Raw genomic sequence first — 19,775 nt, 5'->3', positions numbered from 1 at the left:
ACTTGTTCTAATCATATGGAGCGGCACAGTTGGACAGTGGTTAGCACTGTTACTTCACAGCACCAGGGTCCCAGGTTTGATTCCCGCTTGTGTCTCTTTTCTCTTTGGAGCGGAGGAGGATGAGAGGCGCCTTAATAGAGGTTTATAAGCTGATGAGAGGGATAGATAGAGTGGACGCTCAGAGACAATTTCCTCGGGTGGATGTAGCTGTTACAAGGGGGCATAACCATAAGGTTCAGGGTGGGAGATATAGGAGGGATGTCCGAGGTAGGTTCTTTACTCAGAGAGTGGTTAGGGTGTGGAATGGACTGCCTGCTGTGATAGTGGAGTCGGACACTTTAGGAACTTTCAAGCGGTTATTGGATAGGCACATGGAGCACACCAGAATGACAGGGAGTGGGATAGCTTGATCTTGGTTTCAGACAATGCTCGGCACAACATCGAGGGCCGAAGGGCCTGTTCTGTGCTGTACTGTTCTATGTTCTATGTGTCACTGTGCGGAGTCTGCATGTTCTCCCCCTGTCTGTGGGTTTCCTCCGGGGAAGCTCCAGTTTCCTCCCACAAGTCCTGAAAGATGCGCTTGTTAGGTGAATTGGACATTCTGAATTCTCCTTCTACGTGCCCGAAGAGGCGTTGTTGTGTGGCGACTAGGGGATTTTCACAGTAACTTCATTTCAGTGTTAATGTAAGCCTCCTTGTGGCAATCAAGATTATTATTATTCTGCTTTTCTTAGTGCATTGTTAATAGTTTCTTAGTAATAGATTCCAGTACTTTCCCAATGACCGATGCCAGGTTAATTGGCCTGTGCTTCCCTGTTTCACTTTCCCTCCTTTCTTGAATATCAGCATTACATTTGCTAACTTACAATCTGCTGGGAGCATTCCAGCATCTGTGGAATTTTGGAAAGTCACAGCCAGTTTGTCCATCCTCACCGCTTCTCACTCTTTTAGAACCCTCGGAGGTCCTGGTGATTTGGCAGATTTTAGTCCTTCTGTTTCTCTGCTGATTTTAATTACCTTAGTTTACTCAGTCTGGTTGGCCCGAGGTTACCTTCTATTTCTGGCCATGGAGGGATTCAATGAAAGGGATGAAGCCTTAAAGTTGACGAATTGGAGCTCTCCTGGCTGAAGATGAAACAGCGTGACCGAGACCCTCAGCTGAGCTCAAATCATTCAGCCCGCACGGTTACAACAATAATAAAATTGTCAAACCTTCAAGAACTAGTTAATCCCAGTAATTCCAAACTGTGATGGATCAGATCATCATAGAATTTAGATATTACATTGCAGAAGGAGGCCATTCAGCCCATCGAGTCTGCACCGGCCCTTGGAAAGAGCACCGTACTTAAATCCATGCCTCCACCCTGTCTCCATAACCCCATCTAACCTGGACACTAAGGGGAAATTTATCATGGCCAATCCACCTAACCTGCACATCTTTGGACTGTGGGAGGAAACCGGAACACCTGGAGGAAACCCACGCAGACACGGGGAGAACGTGCAAACACCACACAGTCACCCAAGCACAGAATCGAAGTAGGCTCCCTGGTGCTGCGAGGCAGCAGTGCTAACCACTGTGCCACCCAAACCCAAGATTATACTCTAAAGATCCCTGAGGTTAACTTCGGTTTCTGGTATCTAAGTTGCACCTTCTACTGTGAAGACAGACACAAGATATTTATTCAGTGTGTTTTCCACATCCTCATTTCTCGTAATAATTTCTCCTGGCTCTGCTACTTCCTTCCTATGAACGTGTAAAAACTCTTACAATTTGTTTTTATATTCAGGGGTGGCAATACTGTTGAAATGTGAAGGGGTGATGGTTAGATTCAGTCTTGTTGGAGATGGTCATTGCCTGGCACCTGTGTGGTGCAAATGTTACCTGTCACTTATCAGCGGGAGGCTGGATATTGCCCAGGTCTTGCTGCATTTGGACACGGACTGTTTCGGTATCTGAGCAGTTAGGAGTGGAACTGAATGCTGCTGGAGATTATCTCTGTGGATGGGCTCTGTCTGGGTTTGAGGTGCACTGGCATAGCGTGGCACCGTCTGCTTCTCTACACCCTAGCATCCTAATTATTGCTTCCTCCTTGTTGGAGTCGCTGGAGCCAGTTTCTGAGCTGCCCCTGGCCCCACAGCCCTGTCCTGAGACTCGGACCCAAGCTGCCAACTGAGCACTCACCCCGAGGGGCTCCCTCCCGTTTCCCTGGCACAGCAGCCGTGCCCGGGGGGGTGGGGGTGCCAGCTGTCAGCCTGCCGCCCAGCGCTGGGCAGGGCTGTGCCGGATTGATGGCACTGGCGCTGTGACGGGGCGGCCGCTCCCCTCCCAGTCTGATTGGGGCCGTGCGGCCGCTGTCAGTGCGGGGCGGACCGGATCGGAGCCAAGCTCAGCCTCCCGTGCTCCGAGCGGCCTGTGGCACCGGGGCCGGGAGGGAGGAGAGGAGGAGGATACAAAGTATCGGCCGGGAACAGGGAACAATCGGCCGGGAGGATACAAAGTATCGGCCGGGAACAGGGAACAATCGGCCGGGAGGATACAAAGTATCGGCCGGGAACAGGGAACAATCGGCCGGGTGGATACAAAGTATCGGCCGGGAACAGGGAACAATCGGCCGGGTGGATACAAAGTATCGGCCGGGAACAGGGAACAATCGGCCGGGTGGATACAAAGTTTGTGCCGAGGGGAAGGAGACCTTGGCCGGGCTGACGGGCTCAGGCAGCCGGGGACAGAGAGCGGCCTGTGGGACAGCCCCGTGCCGGAGCCCCGAGCCGGAGCTCGGCCCGCTCCCTGGGACCGGCCATGGGCGAGACGAAGATTATTTACCACATGGACGATCAGGAGACTCCGTACCTGGTGAAGCTGCCGCTGCCGGCGGACACGGTCACTCTGGCCGACTTCAAACTGGTGCTGAATAAACCCAACTACAAATTCTTCTTCAAATCCATGGACCAGGACTTCGGGTGAGGCCGGGGGCCGGGGTCAGGACCCTGGAGCTGGGGGGGGGGGGGGGGGGGGCAGGAACCGAGGGCCGGGGGGAGGGCTGGGGCAGGGGCCGGGGGGCTGGGGGCCGGCGGCAGTCAGGGCCGAGGCCGGTCACCGGCTGACTGACCCGGGCCCTCTGCCGGGGACTGGGCTGCTCTCCAAAGCCGGGAATTGTGTTTGTTGTGGCGTCCGGGAGCCGGCTCTCCCTCCCGGGGAAGGGGCTGTCTCCCTCCCCTTCCCCTCAATCTAACCCGGCCGGGGCCCCGAGCCTCCCTCTCTCTGTCTGCGGGCACTGGAACCCTCTCCGCCCGGGGGCCGGAGTCCGGCTTGGGGGGGCGGGGAGGGGGGGGGGGGAGACACCCGGGTCCCCGAACCCCTCGCCCCGAATCGCCCCCCCCCACACAAATCGGGCCCCCCCCCACACAAATCGGGCCCCCCCCCCCACACAAATCGGGCCCCCCCCCCCCCCACACAAATCGGGCCCCCCCCCCCCCCACACAAATCGGGCCCCCCCCCCCACACAAATCGGCCCCCCCCCCCCACACAAATCGGGCCCCCCCCCCACACAAATCGGGCCCCCCCCACACAAATCGGGCACCCCCCCCACACACAAATCGGGCCCCCCCCCCCACCCCACACACAAATCGGGCCCCCCCCCCCCCACACACAAATCGGGCCCCCCCCCACACACAAATCGGGCCCCCCCCCCACACACAAATCGGGCCCCCCCCCCACACACAAATCGGGCCCCCCCACACACAAATCGGGCCCCCCCCACACAAATCGGCCCCCCCCACACAAATCGGGCCCCCCCCCCACAAATCGGGCCCCCCCCCCCACAAATCGGGCCCTTCCCCACAAATCGGGCCCTCCCCCACACAAATCGGGCCCCCCCCACACAAATCGCCCCCCCCCCACACAAATCGGGCCCCCCCCACACAAATCAGGCCCCCCCCACACAAATCGGGCCCCCCCCCACACAAATCGGGCCCCCCCCCACACAAATCGGGCCCCCCCCACACAAATCGGGCCCCCCCCACACAAATCGGGCCCCCCCCCACACAAATCGGCCCCCCCACACACACAAATCGGGCCCCCCCCCACACAAATCGGCCCCCCCCACACAAATAGGGCCACCCCCCCCACAAATCGGGCCACCCCCCCCCCCACAAATCGGGCCACCCCCCCGCAAATCGGGCCACCCCCCCCCCCACAAATCGCTCCCCCCACAAACCGCTGCCCCCCCCCCCACACACACACACAAATCGCCCCCCCCACCCACAAATCGGGCCACCCACCCCCCCCCCCCCCCCACAAATCGGGCCACCCCCCCCCCCCCACAAATTGGGCCACCCCTCCCCCACAAATCGGGCCGCCCCCCCCCCCCCCCACAAATCGGGCCACCCCCCCCCCCCCCCCACAAATCGCAGCCCCCCCCCCACACAAATCGCCCCCCCCCCCCCCCCCACAAATCGGTCCCCCGGGTCTCCCCCCCCCCCCCCCCAATCGGGCCCGGAAAATGTCGGAGCCTTTTCGTGTTGCGGTGTTTTGTTGAAAGTTGACGGGACAGAGCGATCCCGGCATTGGGAATGTTCCTGTCAGGAGCTGGGGCCTGGAGGAGCCGCTGGGCCTGACAGCCCCGGTCCTTGAGGAGGGGGGCAGCCTGGCATTGTCCCTGGCAGCCTGGCATTGTCCCTGGCAGCTACAGTCACACTGGGCAAAGGCAACAACCTGCATTTAGACACCATCTTCAACACAGGCCACTGCACACAGGCATCATCCACCAAAACACTGACACCAGACCACATAAACAGGGTTATTTTGTGGGTGGCAGAGAACTTCAGGGAGGGAATTCCAGCACTTTGGGCGGGGGTGTCCAGGCAGCTGAGGTCATGACCTCAATGGGGGCAGCGATGGAAGCTGGATGAGTGCAGAGATCTGGAGAGTTTGTGAGGCTTGGGGTGGTTTACAGAGTTCAGGGTGGGTGAGGACAGGCAGCAGCATCTGGAAGCAAATAAAACATGCATGCTACCTTTAAATGTGGACAAACAATACCTGTGCCATCAGGAAGGTGGTAAGAAGAGGTGGAGCAGGTTAATGGCCCTGCAGGAGGTTGTGCTTGCAAAGGGGCTAGAGCAATTAACCTGTCTCTGCCACTTAGACAGGCCCTGTTCCAACTGCAAGATTTTCTGTTTCCATGATCAATCCGTTTGTTTTTATGGTCCCTGTTCCTCTGAGTAGCTTCAGTTATAATTCAAGTCCCAGGTATCGGAGTACTTGAAAGTTAATTTTTTCCCACTCGTCGCAGTGATGTGTAATATTTTCCTTGGTGTTGTTTGTACTGTGGGTGCTTAAACTCCCCCCCCCCCCCCCCCCCCTCCACCAACACTACTATAATTAAATTATCAAAATGTTTGTACAGTACTGCTGGAGGCTGGTCACTGTATAATACTGTGGTACAGTACTGGTGGGGACGGGTCGGTCACTGTATAACACTGGGCTACAGTACTGGGGGGTCGGGTCTGACACTGAATAACTGGGGTACAGTACTGGTGGGGATGGGTCTGTCAATGTATAACACTGGGGTACAGTACTGGTGGGGATAGGTGTGTCTGTAACTCTGGTGCTGGTTTAGCACAGTGGGCTAAATAGCTGGGTTGTAATGCAGAACACAGACAGCAGCACGTACCAGCCTCCGATCAGGCGCTGGAAATTGGCGACGAGGGTCATTTCACAGTAACTTGATTGAAGCCTACTTGTGACAATAAGTGATTATTATTATTATTATTACAGTACTGGTGTGGACGGGTCTATCACTGTATAACACTGAGATACACTGCTGGTGGGGACAAGTCTGTCTGTATAACACTGGTACAATAATGGTGAGGATAGGTCTGTTACTGTATATCACTGGGGTACAGTACTAGTGGGGCCAGGTCTGTCACTGTATAACACTGGGGTACAGTACTAGTGGGGGCGGGTCTGTCACTGTATAACACTGGGGTACAGTACTGGTGGGGGCGGGTCTGTCACTGTATAACACTGGGGTACAGTACTGGTAGGGGCGGGTCTGTCACTGTATAACACTGGGATACAGTACTGGTGGGGGCGGGTCTGTCACTGTATAACACTGGGGTACAGTACTGGTGGGGACGGGTCTGTCACTGTATAACACTGGGGTACAGTACTGGAGGGGGCGGGTCTGTCACTATAACACTGGGGTACAGTACTGGTAGGAACGGGTCTGTCACTGTATAACACTGGGGTACAGTACTGGTAGGGGCGGGTGTATCACTGTAAAACACTGGGGTACAGTACTGGTGAGGACGGGTCTGTCACTGTATAATACTGTGGTACAGTACTGGTGGTGACGGGTTGGTCACTGTATAACACTGGGGTACAGTACTGGTGGCGACGGGTCTGTCACTGTATAAAACTGGGGTACAGTACTGGTGGGGACGGGTCTGTCACTGTATATCACTGGGCTACAGTACTGGGGGGCCGGGTCTGTCACTGAATAACTGGGGTACAGTATTGGTGGGGACGGGTCTGACGCTGTATAACACTGGGGTACAGTACTGGTGGGGACGGGTCTGTTACTGCATGACACTAGGGGGCAGTACTGGTGGGGACGGGTGTGTCACTGTATAGCACTGGGGTACAGTACTGGCGGGGACGGGATTGTCACTGTATAACACTGGGGTACAGTACTGGTGGGGACGGGTCTGTCACAGTATAACACTGGGCTACAGTACAGGTGGGGATGGATCTGTCGCTGTATAACACTGGGGTACAGTATTGGTGGGGACGTGTCTGTCAATGTATAACACTGGGGTACAGCACTGGTGGGGAAGGGTCTGTCACTGTATAACACTGGGGTACAGCACTGGTGGGGACGGGTCTGTCACTGTATAACACTGGGGTACAGTACTGGTGGGGACGGGTCTGTCACTGTATAACACTGGGGCACAGTACTGGTGGGGACGGGTCTGTCACTGTATAACACTGGGGTACAGTACTGGTGGGGATGGGTCTGTCTCTGTATAACACTGGGGTACAGTACTGGTGGGGATGGGTCTGTCACTGCATAACACTGGGATACAGTACTGGTGGGGACGGGTCTGTCACTGCATAACACTGGGGTACAGTACTGGTGGGAACGGGTCTGTCACTGCATAACACTGGGGTACAGTACTAGTGGGGACAGATGTGCCCCTGTATAACACTGGGGTACAGTACTGGTGGGGACAGATGTGCCCCTGTATAACACTGGGGTACAGTACTGGTGGGGACGGGTCTGTCACTGTATAATACTGTGGTACAGTACTGGTGGGGACGGGTCTGTCACTGTATAATACTGTGGTACAGTACAGGTGTGGACGGGTCTGTCACTGTATAACACTGGGGTACAGTACTGGTGGGGACTGGTCTGTCACTGTATAACACTGGGGTACAGTGCTGGTGGGGACGGGTCTGTCACTATATCACACTGGGGTACAGTACTGGTGGAGATGGGTCTGTTGCTGTATAACACTGTGGTACAGTACTGGTGGGGACGGGTCGGTCACTGTATAACACTAGGGTACAGTACTGGTGGGGACGGGTCTGTCCCTGTATAACACTGGGGTACAGTACTGGTGGGGACGGGTCTGTCACTGTATAACACTGGGGTACAGTACTGGTGGGGACGGGTCGGTCACTGTATAACACTGGGCTACAGTACTGGTGGGTCGGGTCTGTCACTGTATAACACTGGGGTACAGTTCTGGTGGGGACGCGTCTGTCACTGTATAACACTGTGGTACAGTACTGGGGGGTCGGGTCTGTCACTGTATAACACGGGTACAGTACTGGGGGGTCGGGTCTGTCACTGTATAACACTGGGATACAGTACTGGTGGGGACGGGTCTGTCACTGTATAACACTGGGGTATAGTACTGGTGGGGACAGATATGCCCCTGTGTAACGCTGGGGTATAGTACTGGTGGGGATAGGTGTGTCTGTGTAACTCTGGTGCTGGTTTAGCACAGTGGGCTAAATAGCTGGGTTGTAATGCAGAACATAGCCAGCAGCACGTACAAGCCTCCCGAACAGGCGCTGGAAATTGGCGACGAGGGTCATTTCACAGTAACTTCATTGAAGCCTACTTGTGACAATAAGTGATTATTATTATTATTATTACAGTACTGGTGGAGGCGGGTCTATCACTGTATAACACTGGGATACACTGCTGGTGGGGACAAGTCTGTCTGTATAACACTGGTACAATAATGGTGAGGATAGGTCTGTTACTGTATATCACTGGCGTACAGTACTGGTGGGGCCAGGTCTGTCACTGTATAACACTGGGTACAGTACTGGTGAGGATAGGTCTGTCTATAACACTGGGGTACAATACTGGAGGGGTGCGTCTGTCATTGAACAACACTGGGGTCAGTACTGGTAGGGGCAGGTTTGTCACTGTATAACACTGGGGTACAGTACTGGTGGGGGCGGGTCTATCACTGCATAACACTGGGGTACAGTACTGGTGGAGACGGGTCTGTCACTGTATAACACTGGGGTACAGTACTGGTGGGGACGGGTCTGTCACTGTATAACACTGGGGTACAGTACTGGTGGGGACAGGTCTGTCACTGTATAACACTGGGGTACAGTACTGGTGGGGACGAGTCTGTCACTGTATAACACTGGGGTACAGCACTGGTGGAGTCGAGTCTGTCATTGTTTCTGGGGTACAGTACTGGTGGGGACGCGTCTGTCACTGTATAACACTGAGGAACAGTACTGGTGGGGACGGGTCTGTCGCTGTATAACACTGGCGTACAGTACTGGTGGGGACGGGTCTGTAACTGCATAACACTGGGGGACAGTACAGGTGGGGAAGGGTCTGTCACTGTATAACACTGGGCTACAGTACAGGTGGGGATGGATCTGTCACTGTATAACACTCGGGTACAGTACTGGTGGGGACGGGCTTGTCACTGTATAACACTGGGGTACAGTACTGGTGGGGAAGGGTCTATCACTGTATAACACTGGGGTACAGTACTGGTAGGGGCGGGTCTGTCACTGTATAACACTGGGGTACAGTGGTGGGGACAGGTCTGTCACTGTATAACACTGGGGTACAGTACTGGTGGGGACGCGTCTGTCACTGTATAACACTGGGGTACCGTACTGGTGGGGACAGGTCTGTCACTGTATAACACTGGGGTACAGTACTGGTGGGGATGGGTCTGTCACTGCATAACACTGGGGTACAGTACTTGTTGGGACAGGTCTGTCACTGTATAACACTGGGATACAGTACTGGTGGGGACGGGTCTGTCACTGTATAACACTGGGGTACAGTACTGGTGGGGATGGGTCTGTCACTGTATAACACTGGGGTACAGTACTGTTGGGGATGGGTCTGTCACTGTATAACACTGGGGTATAGTACTGGTGGGGACAGATATGCCCCTGTCTTACACTGGGGTACCGTACTGGTGGGGACAGATGTGCCCCTGTATCACACTGGGGTACAGTACTAGTGGGGATAGGTGTGTCTGTATAACTCTGGTGCTGGTTTAGCACAGTGGGCTATATAGCTGGGTTGTAATGCAGTACACAGCCAGCAGCGCGTACCAGCCTCCCGATCAGGCGCTGGAATGTGGCGACGAGGGTCATTTCACAGTAACTTGATTGAAGCCTACTTGTGACAATAAGTGATTATTATTATTATTATTACAGTACTGGTGTGGACGGGTCTATCACTGTATAACACTGAGATACACTGCTGGTGGGGACAAGTCTGTCTGTATAACACTGGTACAATAATGGTGAGGATAGGTCTGTTACTGTATATCACTGGGGTACAGTACTAGTGGGGCCAGGTCTGTCACTGTATAACACTGGGGTACAGTACTAGTGGGGGCGGGTCTGTCACTGTATAACACTGGGGTACAGTACTGGTGGGGGCGGGTCTGTCACTGTATAACACTGGGGTACAGTACTGGTAGGGGCGGGTCTGTCACTGTATAACACTGGGATACAGTACTGGTGGGGGCGGGTCTGTCACTGTATAACACTGGGGTACAGTACTGGTGGGGACGGGTCTGTCACTGTATAACACTGGGGTACAGTACTGGAGGGGGCGGGTCTGTCACTATAACACTGGGGTACAGTACTGGTAGGAACGGGTCTGTCACTGTATAACACTGGGGTACAGTACTGGTAGGGGCGGGTCTGTCACTGTATAACACTGGGATACAGTACTGGTGGGACGGGTCTGTCACTGTATAACACTGGGGTACAGTACTGGTGGGGACGGGTCTATCACTGTATAACACTGGGGTACAGTACTGGTAGGAACGGGTCTGTCACTGTATAACACTGGGGTACAGTACTGGTATGGGCGGGTCTGTCACCATATAACACTAACTTGTCATGCAGTAGGAGTGATTCAAGAGAAAACTACAACTTGCACTTCATGTTGTACGATATTTTGAGCTGCCTCACAGAAGCATTATCTGACAACATGTGACACTGAGCTACAGAATGAAATAGATTCTTACATGTTTACAGCATTGAAACAGGCCCATCAACCCAGCTGGTCCATGCCGCCCAGTTTCTATCACTAAGCTAGTTTCACTTGCCTGCATTTGGCCCATTTCCCTCTATACCCACCCTGCCCATGTAACTGTCTAACTGCTTCTTAAAGGACAAAATTGTACCCGGCTCTACCTCTGCCTCTGGCAGCCCGTTCCAGATGGCACCACCCTCTGTGTGAAGAAATTTCTCCTCTGGTCTCTTGTATCTCTCCCCTCTCACCTTAAACCTATGCCCTCTAGCTCTATACTCCTCTACCTTTGGGAAATTATGTTGACTATCTACCTTATCTATGCTCCTCATTATTTTATAGACCTCCATAAGATCACCCCTAAGCCTCCGACGCGCTACGGAAAAGAGTCCCAGTCTATCCAGCCTCTCCTTATAACTCAGACCATCAAGTCCTGGTAGCATCCTCGTAAATCTCTTCTGTACTCTTTCTCATTTAACAATATCCTTCCTATAATCGGGTGACCAGAACTGAACACAATATTCCATGTGTGGTCTTACCAAAGTCTTGTACAACTTCAACAAGACGTCCCAACTCCTGTATTCAATATTCTGACCAATAAAACCCAGCATTCTGAATGCCTTCTTCACCACCCTGTCCACCTGCCACTCCACCTTCAAGGAGCTATGAACCTGTACCCCGAGATCTCTTTGTTCTGTAACTCTCCCCAACTCCCGAACATTAACTGAGTAGTTCCTGCCCTGATTTGATCGACCAAAATACATCACCTCCCATTTATCCAAATTAAACTCCACCTGCCATTAACTGGCCTAATTGGTCAAGATTCTGTTGCAATCTTACATAATCTTCTTCACTATCCACTATGACATCAATCTTGGTGTCATCTGCAAACTTACTAACCATGCCTCCTACATTCTCATCCAAATCATTTATTTATATATATATATATATATATATATATATGTCACAAATAACAGCACCGATTCCTGAGGCGCATATTAGGAAAGGTGACCAAAATGCAGTGCAAGACATAGGATTTAAGGATTATCTTGAAGAGAGTGGTGGTGAGGTGTTGGAAATGAATTCCAGACATTTGCTACCATGACAGCTGATGGCACAACCACCAACGTGAATGGTTAAAATCAAGGATGTGCAATGAGTCAGGTGTGTTAAGAAACATGAGGTCTTGGGAGTGTGGTAAGAGCTGGAAGATGTTAGAGAGAAAGCAAGGGGCAAGAACAGGCTTTGAGCAGGAGAAGAGAATTTTACAGGTGAGCATGGGTGATTGGAACTTTGTGCCAGTTAAGATGCAGGAAACAGAGTTACGGATGAGCTCAAATTTGCAACGGGTGATAGAGGTGAAGGCAACAGAGAAGGTCCAGAGTTTTGGAGACGTTAGAATCACAATCAGAACCCAGGAACTTACTCCCTAACTGCACTGTGGGTGTACATGCACCTCCACACAGACTCCACACAGACAGTCATCCAAGACCAGAATTGAACCTGGTCCCTGGCACTGTGAGGCTGCAGTGCTATCCACTATGCCATCGTGCCGCCCTTTCACCGGAGGACCGGAGAAACCCACGCAGACTCAGGGAGAACTTGTTTGCTCCACACACAATCACCAAAGGCTGGAATCAAACCCTAGTCCCTGGCGCTGTGAGGCTGCAGTGCTAAACACTGTGCCACCATGATGCCCTCATGCCACTGACTTTGCCACCTCAATCAAGTCAATATGTGAGCCCACACGACTAAGTTCCCCATCAACTAAATAAGTCCAGCAGGTATAAAAACCAAGAGAATTTTAATATGGGTGGATGGGAGCTTTACTCTGTATCTAACCCCGTGCTGTGCTTGTCCTGGGAGTGTTTGATCGGGACAGTCTAGAGCAGGGGTGGGCAAACTTTTCCGTGCAAGGGCCACATTCAGAAATTCACAATTTTAAAGGGCCGCATAGTATATTAAGTAAAATAATTACTTCACCCGGTTATGATTCTGGGCGCCTCATATAGAACATAGAACAGTACAGCACAGAACAGGCCCTTCGGCCCTCGACGTTGTGCCAAGCAATGATCACCCTACTCAAGTCAACGTATCCACCCTATACCAGTAAGTAACCCAACAGCCCCCCCCCCATTAACCTTAAAAAAAAACATTTAAAAAAAAAATCTTTTTTTTTAATGACTTGGTGGGCCGCATAAAGACCTTTGGCGGGCCGTAGTTTGCCCACCCCTGGTCTAGAGGGAGCTTTACTCTGTATCTAACCCCGTACTGTACCTGTCCAGGGAGTGTTTGATGGGGACAGTGTAGAGGGAGCTTTACTCTGTATCTAACCCCGTGCTGTACCTGTCCTGGGAGTGTTTGATGGGGACAGTGTAGAGGGAGCTTTACTCTGTATCTAACCCTGTGCTGTATCTGTCCTGGGAGTGTTTGGTGGGATCAGTGTAGCGTGAGCTTTACTCTGTATCTAACTCCGTGCTGTACCTGTCCTGGGAGTGTTTGATGGGGACAGTGGAGAGGGAGCTTTACTCTGTATCTAGCCCCGTGATGTCCCTGTCCTGGGAGTGTTTGATGGGGACAGTGTAGAGGGAGCTTTACTCTGTATCTAACCCCGTGCTGTACCTGTCCTGGGAGTGTTTGATGGGGGATAGTGTAGACGGAGCTTTACTCTGAATCTAACCCCATGCTGTACCTGTCCTGGGAGTGTTTGATCAGACAGTGTAGAGGGAGATTTACTCTGTATCTAACCCCATGCTGTACCTGTCCAGGAAATACTTAATGGGACAGTGTAGAGAGTGTTTTACTCTGTATCTAACCTTGTGCTGTACCTGTCCAGGAAATATTTGATGGGGACAGTGTAGAGGGAGCTTTACTCTGTATCTAACCCCGTGCTGTACCTGTCCTGGGAGTGTTTGATAGGGACAGTGTAGACTGTAGAGGGAGCTTTACTCTGTATCAAACCCCGTATTGTATCTATCCTGTGAATGTTTGATGGGGACAGTGTAGAGGGAGCTTTACTCTGTATCTCTGTATCCCAGGACAGTGTAGCTTTACTCTCTATTTAACCCCGTGCTGCCACTGTTCTGCAGTATGCACTGACTGCCCTGTGAAGCTGCTCCAGCTCCTGACCTTGTGACAATTGATTTAACATCTACCATGTCCTTGGGATGAGCAGAGAACTCATGCAACAAAAAACACAAATTCTGTTTGGAAAAAATGCTTCTGCCCCTTAATTAAATGCATGTTGTTCATAGGGTGTATGCAGCAGGAATGGTTTTGGCTGATCGAGCAGCAAGTGGGAAGTTCCGATGGGAATTGCTGTCTGGAATATTTGTGGTGGAGAGCTGACCGGAGATGTATGACAGGCAGCTTCTGGAATCTAATGGTCTCTGGCGTTGAATCAAAAACCCTGTCGCTCTAACATGCAGCTCTGTGTATTTGTAGAGAACCGGAGGCCCAAGTGTGGGCCTGATGAGGGCTGTCTCCTGTATTCCTGACCTTATTAATCTTGTGCGCTGTATAAAGTGGGCACAGCTCGCAGAGGTTCTAACTGAACAGGGGGCGCAGTGCCCCAGGACCCTCGCACGTCACAACAGTGAATCCACTTCAAAAAGCACTTCACTGGCTGTAAAATACTTTGGGACATCCTGAGGTTTTGAAAGGTGCTATATGAATGCAGCCCCTTTCTGCTGGGACCCAGAACCCCTGCAAGGCTTAGGAAATGAGCTGTGTCGACATTGCCTCAGTGACAGACTCAGCTGGCGTGCTGTGCCTTTGCTGGCCTTGTGGCGCTGGTTCAAGAGTTCATATCCCTAACATGTTAAATTGTGGAATTCAATTTGACAAATCTGATTTAAACTTGTCAGCAGGCACCAGAAATAAGATGATGTAAATGCTGTTGGATTGCTATTTGTGACTCCGTGCACATGCTTTAACGAATAGAGTGTGCCCAGCCCTTCCCATCCATTTTGGCCATTATATGATTCCAGTCTCACAAGTAGCTGACTCTTAATTAGTCTCAAGTGATTTAGCAAGCCCAAAGATCACATGAAACAATCGCCTAATAAGTACAATTGGTGAGAACGGCAGTACAGCAGAATTGTAGGAAGAGACAGTATGAGTGCAGCTAGTAATGGACATTAAATGCAGGCCTTGCCTGTGGCATCCTTACCAGAGAACACATTCCACCCACAGGCTCTGTGAGGGCTACGTGGCCTAGCCACTCCCCTTGGTTCACGCTGCTATGGAATGGGTTGAGATATGTCACCGTGCCACCCTGAAGCAGGCAAGCAAACTCAATGTGCACACACTTTGCATGCTGCGCATGCACCCGACGCAAACTGCGTACACGCGAACTCAACACATTCCCTCTGCTACCTTGTACCATGCCCACAAACTCCAAACATAATTCACACCTTCAAAGGCCATAAAACCTTCTAAGTCCTTGTGGTGTCGGTATGCCCACAATGCTGTTAGGTGCCGAATTACAGGACCTTTACCCAGTAATGATAGGGGAATAGTGATGTGTGTACATGTCAGGACAATTAGGATTGTGAGGCCTGAAGCTGATTGCATTCCCAGAACATCGATTCTGCTGACATTCTCAGTGATAGAAATTGCACAGGAAGGAGGTGCTGTCCACGTTAGCCTTTGGGAGGGGTAGAGCGCCTATTCACCAGAATTACACCGAATCTCAAAGGACCAAATTGTGAGCAGACATTGCATGAAGTTGGCTTCAAGTTGGCCTTGAACCTGGAAAGTTGAGGCATGATCTTTATGTGCTTAAGGTACTGAAGGAATTTGATACAATAGTCGCTATTTTCTCTGCTGGAGGAGCCCAAATTCGAACCAGAGCATTTACCCCACTTGGGGAGTGTGTCTTACCACAGGCATCTTGTGTGCTTAAAAGGGACTTTGTGGGCGGAATTCTCCGCTCCCGCACGGAATCGGGAAGGCAGTCGTGAACTCGGCCGAGTTTCACGACGGCCTTGGAGGCCGCTCCTCGCACCTTATTCACCTAGGAGCGGCGCTCCGTAACTCTCAGCCGCCAGGCCTTGACACTTGTGTCAAGGCGGCGCGCCGAGAATGACGCGACGGCGGCGCCTAAGTGACGTCAGCCGCGCATGCGCTGGTTGGCCGGCTCCAACCCGCGCATGCGCGGCTGACGGCTCCAACCCCCGCATGCGAGGTTGCCGTCCTCCCCTCCGCTGCCCCGCAAGACTGGCAGCTTGATCTTGCGGGGCGGCGGAGGGGAAAGAGTGCGTCGCTTGGAGATGCCAGCCTGACGATCGGTGGGCACCGATCGCGGGCCAGTCCCCTCCCGAGCACGGCCGTGGTGCTCACTCCCTTCTCTGCCCCCCACAAGCCACAAATGAGCATTTGGCGCCATGTTCACGACGGCAGCGACCAGGTGTGGTTGCCACCGTCATGAACCGGTCGGGAACGTCAGGCCGCTCGGCCCATTCGGGCCGGAGAATCGCCGGCCACCGTGAAAATCAGCGAGCGGTGATTCATCCGAGCGGGGGGGGTGGGGGGGGGTGGGAGAATCGCGGGGGGTGCCAGGGGGGCGTGTCGTGAGTCGTCCGGCCCTCCCGCGATTCTCCCACCCGGCGTGGGGAGCGGAGAATCGCACCCTGTGTGTTAATGAGACCATTGTAGCTTAAGATGTACTTTGTAATCCATGTTAATCTTAAAATCTGTGTGTATTTAAGATAAGAGGGGAGTAAAAGAGTATCATAATCCAACTTTTCATGTTTAATAAATGCTTTGTTCATGATGTTAAAATGAATTAGCGGTCCTGTGACTCTGTTCCTCCACGTTTTATGTAACAAAAAAAGTAATAGAATACATTTTTTAAAAAGAATTCAATTGATGTAAAGCAGTTTTTGGAGCTATAGAGATACAAGTACTTTCTTATTCGTAATGGGTCCTTTGACTTTGATGACACCTGATATTGGTGATTATATCTGTCAGCAGTGATGAAGCATTTTAACGTTGGTTGTGTATGATCCCTGTTTAATTGAATTGATGGTCACTTCACTCTGAGGTGGAATTACTGATCGGTGACTCAGCGTGTATTGTATATTTGGAAAAAGGACAGTCGGTCCTTGTCTAAGACAACACCTGGAATGTTTACTGTGTGCGGTGGAACTGTGGTGATAAGAGGAAAAGAAGCGATTTGAGTGCGGCCACGAGAACTGAGCAAGGTTGACCGATGAGAAGTTTCTCTCATCAGCATGAACTGTGAATCAGAGCTTTGTGTCCGAGCCTTTGTGTACAATTGTGCCGTGATGCCTTATGGTTCCATATCTGTTATGCTCTCTATGATGCACTGTATTCCATACTGCTGCATGATGGGGCTGCTTTAGCACAGTGGGCTAAACAGCTGGCTTGTAATGCAGAACAAGGCCAGCAGTGGGGGTTCAATACCTGTACCGGCCTCCCCGAACAGGCGCCGGAATGTGTTGACTGGGGGCTTTTCACCGTCACTTCATTGAAGCCTACTTATGAGAATAAGCAATTATTATTATTACTATTATTATTGATGTATTTGATGTGCTCTGTGCAGCTCTTCTACAGTTTGTTTCGGGTGGCCTGTTTATAATATGCGCAAGTCCAGTGATCGGGAAAGTGGAATTACACTGGATGGGATATCAATGGGTGATGGAGAGTGAGCTGGAGAGTAATTGGCAGGGTGGGATATGAAGGGGAGTGTGTAGCATGGAGAAAGCATGGATTTTTCCAGGAGTGTGGAATACTCAGTAGTCTGGAGAGAGCAAGCAGGGAGAGGAATAAGACTGAGCGATATGTTAACCTGATGAAGGAGCTCCGCTCCCAAAGCTAGTGATTCCAAATAAACCTGTTGGACTTTAACCTGGTGTTGTGAGACTTCTTACTGAGACTTCAGAGAGTAGACTGGGAGGGATATTAAAATCCATGGTGAGTGAACAGGGGTGTGGGCAGAGGCAAGGGTTGGGTATTTAGATGGAAGGGGAGTGAGCAGGGGAGATGGGTTTACTGGGTGGAATATTAAAGGGTATGGGGGGGGGGGGTGGTGCTGGGAGGTAAGTAAGAGTGTGGGATTATTGTGAGAGTGGGATATTAAATAGTTGGGGCAGTGATAGGGGTGAGGGATTAGACCAAGGGGACATTAATGCCAGCATAGACTTCTTTGTGCACTGGAACTCACCATAATTCCTTTGAAAATAACCCCATGACTGGCACAAGGGACTCAAAAAAACAATTGAAGCTCCTCAAAAACCTGCCCCTGCACAGCTGCAAAAACCCAGCGGACACAGGAAACACTCACTTTCCTATTTGTGGTTTGTTTACTTTCTTAATTGCTCCTTTCCCCTGGTTTCTGAATTTTTCTCTAATTGGTTTTAACATGGTTAGCGACAGGCTGGGACCTGTCCTCTACGAACTGCAGTTTGCTCCCTTCCCCTTCCCTCCGGACACAGAGCACCAGACTGCAGATGCTGGAAATCTGAAATAGAAACAGAAAATGCTGGACAGACCCAGCAGGTCTGTCAGCGTCTGTGGAGAGAGAAACAGAGTTAACGCTTTGAGTCCAGTCTTACTGCTCTTCTGAGGAAGAATCCTATTGAATTTGAAACATTAACTCGCTGTTTCTCTCTGCACAGATAGTGCAGATTGGTTCCTAGTCCCCATCATCCCATTGCAGCTATTGGATTTAATTCAGTGCCTCGATCAATAACCTCAAAGCTGTCGGGGAGTTTGTGCTCAAAGTTTTTACCCTTTAACGTCAACAAATCAATGCAGAGGGGGGAAATCTGAAATCCAAATGGAAATGCTGAAATACACCACAGATCAGGCAGCACGTGCAGAGAGAAAAATGGTTAATGTTTCTTCATCAACCTGAAACTTCAAGTTCTCTCAGTAGCACAGTGGGTAGCTTCACAGCTCCAGGGTCCCAGGTTCGATTCCTAGCCCCGGGTCACTACCTGTGCGGAGTCTGCACGTTCGCCCCGTGTCTGCGTGGGTTTCCTCCGGGTGCTCCGGTTTCCTCCCTCAAGTCCTGAAAGATGTGCTGTGAGGTGAATTGGACATTCTAAATTCTCCCTCCGTGTCCCCGAACAGGCGCCGGAGTGTGACGACTGGGTGATTTTCACAGTAACTTAATTGCAGGGTTAATGTAAGCCTACTTGCAGGGCAGCACGGTGGCTCAGTAGGTTAGCACTGCAGTCTCACAGCGCTGAGGTCCCAGGTTCGATCCCAGCTCTGGGTCACTGTCCGTGTGGAGTTTGCACATTCTCCCCGTGTTTGCGTGGGTTTCGCCCCCACAACCCAAAGATGTGCAAGGTAGGTGGATTGAACATGCCAAATTGCCCCTTAATTGGAAAATATTAATTGGGTACTCTAAATTTATAAAAAAAAAAATGTAAGCCTACTTGCGACAGTAAAGATTATTATCATTATTAAACCTTGACCACACCCTGTCTTGGGTCCTTGACATTGCCTGTATTATACTTTGTCAGGATTAGACTATTGGACCCTCTAATCCACTCCTCCAGCTTTCTGCTAGATCAGTGGCGGGCAACCTGCCACATGCGGCCCACCTGGGTTCTGAGACATTTTGTTGACCCCTTGCCCAGGAACAGGTTGCCACTTTGCTGGTTTCCACCAGCGTCGCTTTATTTCCCACCGGTCTGACTCAGCAAGTGAAGTGAGAGCCATGCCCCCCCCCCCCCCCCCCCCCCCCGGTGTCCAATCAAGCATAAATATTTATTCTGTTTTTATTGTTTGAAGTTGATAACGGTTCTATTAATATGTGAATGATGAATGGGGTCACGGTTAGTGATCAATCCGAATTTCAATCTTGCAGCCCACTGAGATGAAGGAGGGTCACTCATGCGGCCCACTCACTCACCTAGATTTCCCATCGCTGTGGTAGACCACTCTGTTGCAGTTTTAAATTGGTAGTAAATGGTTTTGAGGCAGGACCAGGTTCCTACAAAGTTATGATGATCTTTCATAAAACTGATCCAGCCTCTCTTGGAGTCATAGAATCATAGAGTGTAGCGTCCCATTCTGGGCATCTTCAGTAAGGATGTGAAGACTTTAGAGACGGTGCAGAAAAAAGTGATGAGAATGATTCCAGAGATGAGGAACTTCAGTTATGGTAGAAAGAACGGAAAAGCCGGGATTGTCCTCCTGAAGTTTGAGAGGAGATTCAAGAGAGGTGCTCAAAATCGTGAGGGTTCTAGA

General features: G+C 51.5%; 1 protein-coding gene across 1 annotated transcript in view; it reads left to right on the top strand.

The window, feature by feature from the left end:
• Positions 1-2,162: 2,162 nt before the first annotated feature.
• Positions 2,163-19,775, top strand: part of LOC119975797 (segment polarity protein dishevelled homolog DVL-3) — a 137,886-nt gene continuing 120,273 nt past the window's right edge. The window contains exon 1 of the mRNA XM_038815654.1: positions 2,163-2,961. Within this exon, the coding sequence (XP_038671582.1) occupies positions 2,801-2,961 (161 nt within the window). The 5' untranslated portion in view covers positions 2,163-2,800. The remainder of the gene's footprint in view (positions 2,962-19,775) is intronic.

This window comes from Scyliorhinus canicula, chromosome 13 (genome assembly GCF_902713615.1).
Source record: "Scyliorhinus canicula chromosome 13, sScyCan1.1, whole genome shotgun sequence".
NCBI classification, from domain to species: Eukaryota; Metazoa; Chordata; class Chondrichthyes; order Carcharhiniformes; family Scyliorhinidae; genus Scyliorhinus; species Scyliorhinus canicula.
The sequence above is the reverse complement of the archived record's forward strand: the minus strand, read 5'-3'. Positions and strand labels throughout refer to the sequence as shown.